At 49.6% G+C, this 10,981-nt stretch overlaps 1 protein-coding gene across 1 annotated transcript; it reads left to right on the top strand.

Moving 5' to 3' along the window:
• The first annotated feature begins 716 nt into the window (after nt 1-716).
• On the top strand, nt 717-10,877 carry ALDH9A1 (aldehyde dehydrogenase 9 family member A1). The gene is made up of 11 exons (XM_056356060.1): nt 717-1,020; nt 1,708-1,853; nt 2,928-3,057; nt 3,373-3,507; nt 3,995-4,191; nt 5,015-5,155; nt 5,812-6,000; nt 8,608-8,695; nt 9,051-9,192; nt 9,737-9,849; nt 9,961-10,877. Exons 1-11 carry the CDS (start codon nt 840-842, stop codon nt 10,053-10,055), a joined length of 1,557 nt encoding a protein of 518 aa, XP_056212035.1. The 5' UTR covers nt 717-839; the 3' UTR covers nt 10,056-10,877.
• Nucleotides 10,878-10,981: the final 104 nt, after the last annotated feature.

The raw sequence follows: 10,981 nt of genomic DNA, 5'->3' as shown, positions 1-10,981 counted from the left end.
GAAACACCCCAGCCTGTCACCTGCACGCATCAGCTTGGCTGAAGTGGTTTATTCTACAGGATGTAGTTGCTGGATCAAAGAGGAGCTGGTTAAGACAGCCACATCTGATCCAGTGTAATGACAAAACTGTGCTTTAATGGCTTAGGAAGTGTTAATGTGCAGTGTAGTAACCTTCCCTGCTGCTGTCACTGGGGAAGGGAAGAGTTTGTGCATCCAGAGATTATCTGAAAATTGTTGATCTGTTGCTGTAAGCTGGTTACTTTCTGGTTCCCTGGGGGTTGTTGATAACAAACTGAGAACAGTTCTCCTACACTTAGCCACTGAAAGGTCTGAATTCGAAGAATCTATCAAGTGGAATGGAAAACAAGTTTATGACTGCAGGAAGGCTGTGGTTTAGAGGGGAGAAAAAAAAAAAAAAAAAAAGACCTTCTTGTTTCTGTTTCACATGTAACTTCAAGACAAAACCCCGCGTGTACATCTCAAGCTAAATGGCAATTGTGCTCGCATCTTTGAGGTTTAACTGCTGCCAGCTGGTGCTAATTTACATACACTCGATGCTCCATCGATTCCTCTGTTAATTTTTTTTTTTTGGTCCTTTTTGACCCAAATTGCAACTTTTAGACCTCCCAGCCGGCAGGGGGAGCCCAGGCGCTGGGCAGGGCCGCGGGTTCAGGCGGGGGGGGGGGGGGGGGGGGGGGCGGAGCCGAGGCCCTGAGGTAGAAAGGTGCCAGTGGGAGCTGCGTCTCCACGGTGGGGGGTTACGTGTCGCCTCTACGGCCTTTACCCTCTTCCCGTGGGGTTTTCCCGACTCCACCGCAGCCTTCCCGGCGGCCCAGCTCATGCTGGTGCGGTCCCGCTTGGCGAACCTCCTGCCCCGCCTGTGTGTACTCCGTCCCGGCCTCGCCATGAGCAGCGCTACCGGCACCCTCACCGTTAACCAGCCCCTCAACTACCGAGCGGGCTCCCGCGTTCAGCCTGCCGACGGCGGCCAGGCTGAGGAGGTGTATGAACCGGCCACAGGTACCTGGGGTGGGGGGGATAAGCCTGCGCTGAGGTGCGGGGCCGGGGGTTGCCCCCTTACTCCCCTGCAAGGCCCGGGTGCCTTCGGCTTCTCCCAGCTCTGCAGACGGGATCGCGCCTGTGCGAGCTGCCTGAGCGCCGCGGTGGTATGTGGTGGCTGCGTTTTGCCTCCTGCAGTGCAAGGCCAGCACTGGACTTTTTCACAGAAATTAGCTCTTGGCTCTCAGTTACACAAAAAAATCGAGTTCTGCCTGATTTTGGCAAAGGATGCGATTTAAACGTTGATAAAATTACTGATTTTTAATTGGAGGAATCTAGGTTTCAGCAGAATCACTTCAAGAAAGAGTGTGTTTAACTATGGTGAGGAATGCGTAACAGAGTCCTGAAGCTGGTAGTAGAAGTATAACAGGCTCCATGGGAAAGAGGAATTCTGTAACAATTAGAGTTAATTAGTAACTAGAAGATGGCTGTGGAGAATGGCAGATCTTTTAATTCAGACCAGCTGAATTGCAACACCTCTTCCATAGCCAATTACAAATCCATGGGGACCATAGCGTGAAGTCCTGTAGCCTGGTATAGGTGGCTGGAGTGAAGTGCTGGGGTTTTGATGCAAGATAAAACCATGTTCTTATTTGCTCCTTTACTGAAATATTCCTGTTACTAAATTCCTGTTTAAAACATGCTCAGGTCGCGTGATATGCAAGCTGCTCTCCTCTGGGGAGAAGGAGGTTGATCTGGCTGTGCAGAGTGCAAAGGCTGCCTTTAAAATATGGAGTCAGATGTCTGGCATGGAGCGAAGCAGGGTGCTGCTGGAGGCTGCTAGGATTATTCGGGTACGTCTCCTAGTTGGAGAGGGGTGGTTCTGTGTCTGAACTTTATTGTGGGTTAATTGGCTGTTAGGGGCTTCTGGCAGGTCTTCCAGAGCCCCAAAAGAAATAAAGGAGTTACAACCCACCTTTGCCCAGAAGAGACTGTAGGCTGCCTTGGGCAGGGCTTCAGTTTTATCACTGTATTCAAGGCCAGCATATACCTTGTCTGCTTAATTCTGTTAGAATAAATGGAAGCCATCCAATCGACTTCTTGCAGGGCTCAGACTTCCTTTCTCAACTCCAGAGATTAAGCTTCACTCATTTCAAAGCTGAAATTGTGTAACGGTCATATTGTTGATCTTTCAGCTTGTCGGACCTTGTTGCATGACGAGTCTGTCTTGTTTTAGCAATATAAAAAACGCAGGAATGCTGTTTTTTATCTTAGATATCAGATAATACACATGGGAGTGGATACAAATAAGCTAGCTCTTACCACAAATTCCTTTGTGAGATAACATGTTATTGGACATTGGAAGCTAATCTCCATCAAAGCGCAGATCTGTAAGAAACCAGTGTGTATATGCGGTGAGAAAACTGTTTTATTTCTGCCAAATGTCTGCTTTTTTGCCAGACTTCTGCAGCAGGGTAATATTTCTGCCTGGGTGATGGTCTGTTAAAGGATGCTTCCCAGCTGCCTTGCTTTGTCAGTCCTTCACTAAGCCCCCTGGTTCCACTTTGATCTTGCTGTTTGCTCTTCTTCCCACTGTAGTTCTGTGAATTCTAAACATTGTTTGCCATCTGGCTTCCAAGTTCAGGTTTGCTCATCTGTTGGATAAACAGGGATGTTAAGCAAGACTGGTCTAGCAGTGAATCACAGCAGCTGTCCGTTTGACATTCCCCTGCAATCAGTTGACCCTGGGAAACCAATAAATACCACTTAGGAATGCACCTTTTAGAGATGACAGTTTCTCATGGCGGAGCCTGGCTTACTGGTGGCAGTTTTGTTCAGGACTTGTGTGCTTGGGAAGCAGGTATCTCCTTGTGGAGTTCTACTACAGGCTTCTCTCATCTGTTGTCACTGTCCTGTACCTCTCACAGGAGCAGAGAGAAGAAATTGCCACCTTGGAAACCATCAACAATGGGAAATCCATCTTTGAAGCCAGAGTGGACATTGACATATCCTGGCAGTGCCTGGAGTATTATGCAGGACTGGCAGGATCTCTAGCTGGTAAGAACGTGATGGGAGTTTACTTTGTCCTGCTACTTGCATTTCCTGGTAACTTCCATGGCACACAACCATCTTTGCTGCTGATTTCTCTAAGAGATGGACTACTCCTTTTTCTCATGATCTTGGAAGGATTTTCAGACCTCTCCACCTAATGCTGTTGCGCTCTGTGGGCCCTTGCGCACCTTCTGTGGGCATGCCTGGGGTAAAAGCCCTGTGTCTCTCTCCAGTCAGAGCGTGATCTGGCCCCTGAGGCTCTGATAAGATGGGAAGGGGCTTTGCTGTTCTCTACCTTCTGGCTGTTTCTTTTCTTTGCAGGTGAACACATCCAGCTTCCTGGGGGATCCTTTGGGTACACTCGGAGAGAGCCCCTTGGGGTGTGTGTTGGAATTGGAGCCTGGAATTACCCTTTCCAGATTGCCTGCTGGAAGTCTGCCCCAGCTTTGGCTTGTGGTAATGGAGACTGCCCACACAAGCTTCTCTTTGAAGCCAAATGATCCTGTGGGGGAGAGCGATTTTGTGGGTGAAGTCTAGGATTACCTTGAAGGAGGTGTTGAAGGATTAGCAGAACCTTCAGGCTGTTACTCTGGGAGCAGGGGAAAGGAAATGGAACTGGAAACACGGCAGATGCCAAGAGGGTGGGAGTACACCAGGAAAAAGATAGATTGCTTGGCTGCGTACCAGACAAGGAAGGTCTCTGGAAAATGTCTGCAGTTGCAGGACCAGCAGCCCAATCTCCCCCAGCCCTTCCCAGGAGGAAGGTGCAGTTCTTCCCTTTTGCTGCTTGCAGAGTTCAGCTGAAACTGTTTCCTCCCGTCTCTTGGGGGGATCTTCTGGGATCTGTTGAGATGAACTCATTGTGTGGGGTGGGGTTTTTCTGTTCCCTAAAGCAGTTTGCGTGTTAATCCCACCTTGCCTTTCTCTCTCTGGATTCCCCTAGGCAATGCGATGGTCTTCAAGCCTTCTCCCTTCACCCCCATTTCAGTGGTGAAGCTGGCAGAGATTTTCACAGAGGCCGGTGTGCCCAAGGGGCTCTTCAATGTGGTGCAGGGTGGGGCAACCACAGGCCAGTTTCTCTGTCATCACCCAGATGTGGCTAAAATCTCTTTCACTGGCAGCGTGCCGACTGGTGTCAAGGTAAAGGCACCTTCGCACTCAGGGACACAGGGGGTGTATAGTGCCAGCTGTCCTGGTGTGTTGTGGGTGTCGATACCTCTTTGAACTTCTGTGCATGAGGCTTGTAAAAATGGGGTGTGAGTTGGCATTTTTAGACTCAAGCAATGAGCTTGCGCATATAGGGTCACACTGGGGCTCCAGTTAACCTGCTGGGCCTGGGCAGTTGGCCCTTTCGAAGAGCCTTTTGGTCCTCTTCTCTTGTTTAGCCTCTGGTTGCAGTGAAGTCTCTGAGCTGCTAAAGTGGGTGTATGTGGGGAGGAGGGTCCATAAAACAGCAGCACTGGGAAAATGTTTGAGCGTTTCTGGCAGTAATAGTTTGGTTTAGCTGCATACAACCTACTGTTTTTAAGCAAGAGGCTAGTTTGTGTGGATTTCTTACCCTCAATTGATTCTTCAAAAATTAAAAGTCCCTAAAAAGTCTTCTAGAAATAAATTCTGATTTGAAAGAGGGGAAACGTTGCCTGTTGAATGCTCCGTGTGCATGTATCTGAGGTGCAGTGACACAGATTCAGTTACAGCTGTCCTCAGCTTATGCTAAGCCCAAGACTTCCTGTGGATGATTCTTCGGGTTTTGTTGGTTTTATCTCTAAAAAAGGAACAAGCCCCAAACCCTCTGAGACTGTCCCCAGTCTGATCTAAACACATCTAGGAAAGCTTGCCCTTTGTGCTGCTTCTGTTGTTGAAGGGCCCTGGAGGAGCTCTCCCTTGGGGGTCTCTTACCTCCCTCCACCAGCCTCCCCTTTGCCAGTGGGTGACTTGTCTCTTCTGTCCTTGTTTCCCTCAGATCATGGAGATGGCAGCTAAAGGGATCAAACCAGTCACCCTGGAGCTGGGGGGCAAATCCCCCCTTATCATCTTTTCCGACTGTGCTTTGGAGAATGCTGTGAATGGAGCCCTCATGGCCAACTTCCTTACGCAGGGTGAGGTGAGTGTCCGTGGGGAGGAGCAGACCTTCGCATTGAGGCAGGGTGATTTGAGAATTGGGCAGCAGAGCCAGCTGTGGCTTTTCGTAGTGAGGCATGCCCTGAAGTTCCCATCTTGCCACGTGTTTCCCTGTGCAGTGTCACAAGGGATGCCTTTGCAGAAGCCAGTGCAGGGTGTCCCAGCAGAGCGTGCCTTAGCCCTGTCCTTCCCAGAAGTGGAGCCTCTCTAACACCCATTACCCAGCTCAGAGTGGCTGCTTCTGTGCCCTGGGCTCCAGTCCTGCACACAGAGGTCAGAAGAAGCTGTGCTGATGTCCTCTGGAGAGGCAGAGAGTTCCAGTCCAGTGTGCTGAGCCACAGCCCTATGGGGCTCTCTCTGTTCCAAATTTTGGATCTCCACAGGTGCTGCAGATTTTGTGGAATCCTGCTGGTAGATTGGCTTACCAGGGTCATCTCTGGGAACTGAAAAGTCAGCTCAAGTTCGCTTCTGTTGGTGACGTGATGTGTTTTTGCCACCTGGTGGCATCAGTACCACCGTGTCCAGCATGAATGGTTCGGGATAATCTAGTCGTCTTTGTCCCCAGGGACAAGTTGGCTGTTTTAGCAGGACTGTGGAGTGCTGTGTGTCTTATTCTGAGCAGTCTGTCCTGTATCCCAGGTGTGCTGCAATGGCACACGTGTGTTTGTGGAGAGGAAGATACTGGATGTCTTCACAAAGGAGGTGGTGAAACGCACCCAGAAAATCAAAGTTGGAGACCCACTTCTGGAAGACACACGGATGGGAGCCCTCATCAACCGGCCCCACCTGAATCGTGTCCAGGGCTTTATCAAGCAGGCAAAGGAGCAGGTGAGATTGTGATGCTGCCTTGTGATTTCCCTGAAATGTGTCTCTTTTGTTAGACAAACAGACCAGCAGCTGCTTTTCTGCCTCTTGCCTTCCCATTTAAGCTGTTTTTTTTTTTTCTTGTGGTTGAATTACTCAATAGGTGTCTTGGCCACCAGATACATTAGTCTGTGGGACCTGATGAAATGCATCCCAGAGTCCTGAGGGAATTGGCCGATGTTGCCGAGCCACTCTCTGTGATATTTGAAAAGTCATGGTAGGCAGGTGAAATCTCTGGTGACCAGAGAAAGGGAAACATTGCACCATTTTTAAAAAGGGTAGGAAGGAGGACCCTGGGAGCTGCTGACCTGTTAGCCTCACCTCTGCACCTGGGAGGATCATAGAACAGATCCTCCTAGAAGCTATGCTAAGGCACGTGGAGGACAGGGAGGTGATTCAAGGCAGCTAGGGTGGCTTCACTAAGGGCAAGTCCTGCCTGACCAACCTAGTGGCCTTCTATAATAGAGTGACTACATCAGTGGTCAAAAGAAGAGCTGTGGGTGTCATCTGTCTAGACTTCTGTGAGGCCTTTAACGTGTTTCCCCCCACAACATCCTTCTCCCTGATTCGGAGAGATACGGATTTAATGGGTGGACTGTTCGGTAGATGAGGAATTGGTTGGATGGTTGCATCCAGAGGATAGTGGTCAATGGCTCGACGTCCATGTGGAAATTGGTGATGGGTGGTGTCCCTCAGGGGTCTGTACTGGGACCGATACTGTTTAATATCTTTATCGGTGACACAGACAGTGGGATTGAGTGCACCCTCAGCAGGCTTGCAGACGACAGCAAGCTGACTGATGTTGACACGCCTGAGGGATGGAATGCCATCCAGGGGGACCTGGACAAGCTCAAGAAGTGGGCTCATGCAAACCTCATGAAGTTCAGAAAGGCCAAGTGCAAGGTCCTGCACCTGGGTTGGGGCAACTCCTGGTATCAATACAGGCTGCAAGATGAAGGGATTGAGAGCAGCCATGCAAAAAAGGACTTGAGGGTATTGGTGGATGAAAAGCTGGACACGAGTCAACAGTGTGCACTCACAGCCCAGAGAGCCAACTGTATCCTGGCCCACGTTAAAAGAAGCATGGCCAGCAGGGTGAGGGAGGTGACTGCCCCTCTGCTCCACTCTTGTGAGACCCCACCTGCAGTACTGCATTCAACTCTGGGGTCCTCAGCACAGGAAAGACATGGACCTGTTTGAGTTGGTTTAAAAGAGGGACACAATAATGATCAAAGGGGTGGAACCCCTCTCCTGGAGGGAGGGCTGAGAGAGTTGGAGTTCAGCCTGGAGAAGAAAAGGCTCTGGGGAGACATTACTGTGGCCTTCTAGTACTTAAAGAGGTCTTGTAAAAAAGATGGGGACAAACTTTTTAGCTGGGCCTGTTGCATTAGGGCAAGGCGTAATGGTTTTAAACTAGAAGAGGGTAGATTTATACCAGATAATAAGGAAGAAATTTTTTTACAATGAGAGTGGTGAAACACTGGAACGGGTTGCCCAAAGAGGTGGTAGATGCCCCATTCCTAGAAATCAAGGTCAGCTTGGACAGGGCTCTGAGCAACTTGACCTAGTTGAAGATATCGCAGCTCATTGAAGGGGTGGGGGGGAGGGGGTTGGACTAGATGACCTTTAAGGGTCCCTTTCAACCCAAACTATTCTATGATTAAAAGTGACCTGGTGCATATCTCTGAATCAGCATTGAAGCTGACATGACTTTTCTTATCCTGATGTTGCCAAGTTTCAGAGGTTGTGAGATACCCTGCGTGGCAGTGTGTGAAATGGGATAATCCATAATGTGTGGACTGGTTCTAAGTTGTGGTGACAACTTGCACACTGGGCAGTTACCTCCTTTGGGTTCCAGTTTTGTTGATTGGAGAAGGAGCTTACTAAGGATCAAAGGGCAAATTTATAGGCTGCTGGAAACAATCTCTGTCAGAGCAGTAAGATCTACCGAGGCTCTTTGGTTTTTTTTTTCTCCAGGTTTTATTTGTTAAGTGTGAAGATGTTTTAAATGTTAGCACTAGGTATGTGACCAGGTGTAGCAAATTGGGGATGGGCTGGAGAAGGGGAAACATGAGGAAAGACAGAAGGGCTAGGTGAGGATTTGGAAACAGGAAAGAGGGATGGGGAAGGAAATCCCTTTAGGTTTAGATTTAGAGATAAAGCAGGGCATTTTATGGAGGTAGGTGTTTGTTGCCAGGGTGCTAAGGGACTGGTTGACTCACGAACAAGGGAATTTGCACCTTGTGAAGATGTGGACATTAATATGATGCCAGCTGAGAATCTGCTCCTAGTTATAATTGCTCCCCTCCAATGTACACTGGCTCCTGTTTGGGGTGCAAGCGCCACTAGCACTGTTTGGACTTGTAGGATGAGTCTCACCCCCTGAGCCTGATCTAACAGTGGTGATCTGTCAGAAGTCCTGACCTGGAGAGACAACAGGGAGGGCACAGGCACTGGTTTGTCAAATGGGACTGTAAACCCAGGAGGGAGTATCAGCCAGCCAGAGCTGCGGCAGCGGGGCGGGACACTCCTTGGACATACCTGCCTACCCTCTGCTTGGCTCTTTTTCAGGGGGCAGAGGTGCTGTGTGGTGGGGACCTGTATATGCCAGATGACCCGAAGCTGAAGAATGGCTACTACATGCGACCCTGTGTGTTAGGTGTGATCCTTTCTATTCATGGTCTTCTACAGGGATGTTGCTGAGTTTCTTCTAGGGAAAGCCACGTTCAGCATAACCTGCCTCTGTGTACGTCCATGGTGGACAGGCACTCATATGGGTGTTCTAGAGAGAGCTGAGGCACCCAAGAGCTGCATCCAGGGTCTGACAGGAATCATGCAGTTAGTGCCTTTGCTGCCTTGAGATGCAGGATGCGACTTGCTCCTCTGCTGACCAAGCTGGGGTGGGGGGCTGTGCAGTGCTGAGTGCTGTCTCAAAGGCTCTGTGGGTTGCTGAATGCAAAGACTGTGCCACTGGCTCTTCCACCTGAAGCACATGTGCTCTGTCATGCTTCCAGGGAACTGCAGAGATGACATGACATGTGTGAAGGAAGAGATCTTTGGGCCTGTCATGTCCATCCTACCATTTGACACTGAGGAGGAGGTTATAGAGAGAGCCAACGCTACTAAATTTGGCCTGGCAGGTGGTGTCTTCACCAGGTACGACTGGATAGTGTGGCTGGTGTGGAAGCAGTCTAGGGAGGGGAGGAAAAGGAGGAAATACTGCAGCAACTTGATGCTTCTCTTGCAGTGCCTGGCATGGGTAAGGATATCCTCTTACAGAAAAGCTAGAGCAAGGGATTGCCAAAAGAGGAGTTTTGTAAATGACTGCACATCTCCCAGTTTTTCTTGAAAGGTTAGGTGGGCCCAGCTGTCCAGATTCCTTCCAGCCTGCTGCCTTCCTGCCTCTCCAGGAGATGTGCATCAGGAGCCTGCTACGCTGCTGAAAGTGTGCAAAGATGGCTTTTGGCAGCTTGCCATAGTCTGCTTTGCTGGTGTCCTTGTCCTGCCCTCTCAAATCAAATGCAGTTTTGAATGTCCTTGGGAATATGTACTGCATCCTTTGAGCAGGCAAAGACAGAGTAGGGCAGGTCAGGCTCCAAAAACCACTGTGACCTGCTGGCTGTTGTTTAGTATGACGTTGGCGGGCAGGGACGGAGGGCATGGATGGGAAGGATCCAGCTGAATTGCCCTTTTCCTGCAGGGATATCCAGAAGGCTCATAGGGTAGTGGCTGCTCTCAAGGCCGGGATGTGCTTCATTAACAACTACAACATCAGCCCTGTGGAGCTGCCTTTTGGAGGATACAAGTCATCAGGTGAGCTCTGTTTGACCTTCCCCGGTATGACTACATGACAGTTACAGGGGGGTATGAGTGATACCGGGCACTGCCTGGAGCTGTGTTCTCACTTCTGGCTTGTCCCTGCAGGATTTGGCAGAGAAAACGGGCGGGCAGCCATTGAGTACTACTCACAGCTGAAGACTGTCTGCGTGGAGATGGGTGATGTGGAATCTGTATTTTAGTGGGTCTGGGTACTGCGCAAGGGAGCATCAGCCAGTTCTTGCCCATCAGCCAGAGAGGTGGATCACTTCCAAGCAATAAAGTGCTCTAAAATTCTAAGTGCCTGGAGGGAGACAGGGCTGGAGCAGCATTTAGCCACCCTGCTCCTGCAAGGGGGAAAGGCATGCACAGGGCTCAGCCTGTGGGCCTGCTCTGTCCTGTCTGGTGGAAGATGGGAACCATGGAGTAGGAGGCAGCAATATAGTTTTCCAGCTGCAGCTTGTGCAGCTACGTAGGTGTTACTATAGGCTTGTCAGTGGCAGAGGCCTGGCCCAGGCTGCTTCTCCTGCTGCATGCCTTGAACCCCATTGCCTTCCACCCTCGGTCAACTTCTGTTTTGGCTTCTTAACAGAATGCACATACAAGCTCTTGGACGCACTCATGTCCTGTAGCCATAGGCTGTGTCTATGACTACATAAAACCTTTAGGGTAGGATTGTTTGTTCCTTTTAGTCCCCTTATAAACACAAATTTTGTTTTTTTCTATCTGTACCTCTCTTCCAACATGGAACAAAATATTGTGGGGAGGGTTAGCTGATGCTCATAATTCTACACTGCCTGGAACAGGCACGGTCCTGAGAATCATCGCCACACACAGAGTATGGAGCACAGCCAAAGTGGTAGCAGGCTCCACCACAGGATAGAAGGCCGCTACTCTTAAGCAAAAGCTATTTGATTTTTTTCCTATAGGCCTACTGTTCTTTATAAACATGATACAGCAACAACTTTTTAATGTTTGCCTACATCTTTTTTCAGCGATCAAATAAATGTTAACTCTGTTTGGAACATCTTATTGCAGAGTGACATGAATTGAGTGGTCCAGAAACAGGGCTGCTGCTGTATGGGTAAAACAGGCTGCAAGATTGCTTTTCAGTCACTAAAATCATAAA

The sequence above is a fragment of the Falco biarmicus genome, chromosome 11, assembly GCF_023638135.1.
Source record: "Falco biarmicus isolate bFalBia1 chromosome 11, bFalBia1.pri, whole genome shotgun sequence".
NCBI lineage: Eukaryota > Metazoa > Chordata > Aves > Falconiformes > Falconidae > Falco > Falco biarmicus.
The sequence above is the reverse complement of the archived record's forward strand: the minus strand, read 5'-3'. Positions and strand labels throughout refer to the sequence as shown.

Excerpts from the sequence above, each read along its gene's own strand:
- ALDH9A1 (XM_056356060.1), top strand. The coding sequence starts at position 840 with ATGCTGGTGCGGTCCCGCTTGGCGAACCTCCTGCCCCGCCTGTGTGTA. Across the intron at positions 3,058-3,372 it reads ACTGGCAGGATCTCTAGCTG|GTGAACACATCCAGCTTCCT; the intron begins GTAAGAACGTGA and ends TTTTCTTTGCAG. Across the intron at positions 9,193-9,736 it reads GCAGGTGGTGTCTTCACCAG|GGATATCCAGAAGGCTCATA; the intron begins GTACGACTGGAT and ends CTTTTCCTGCAG.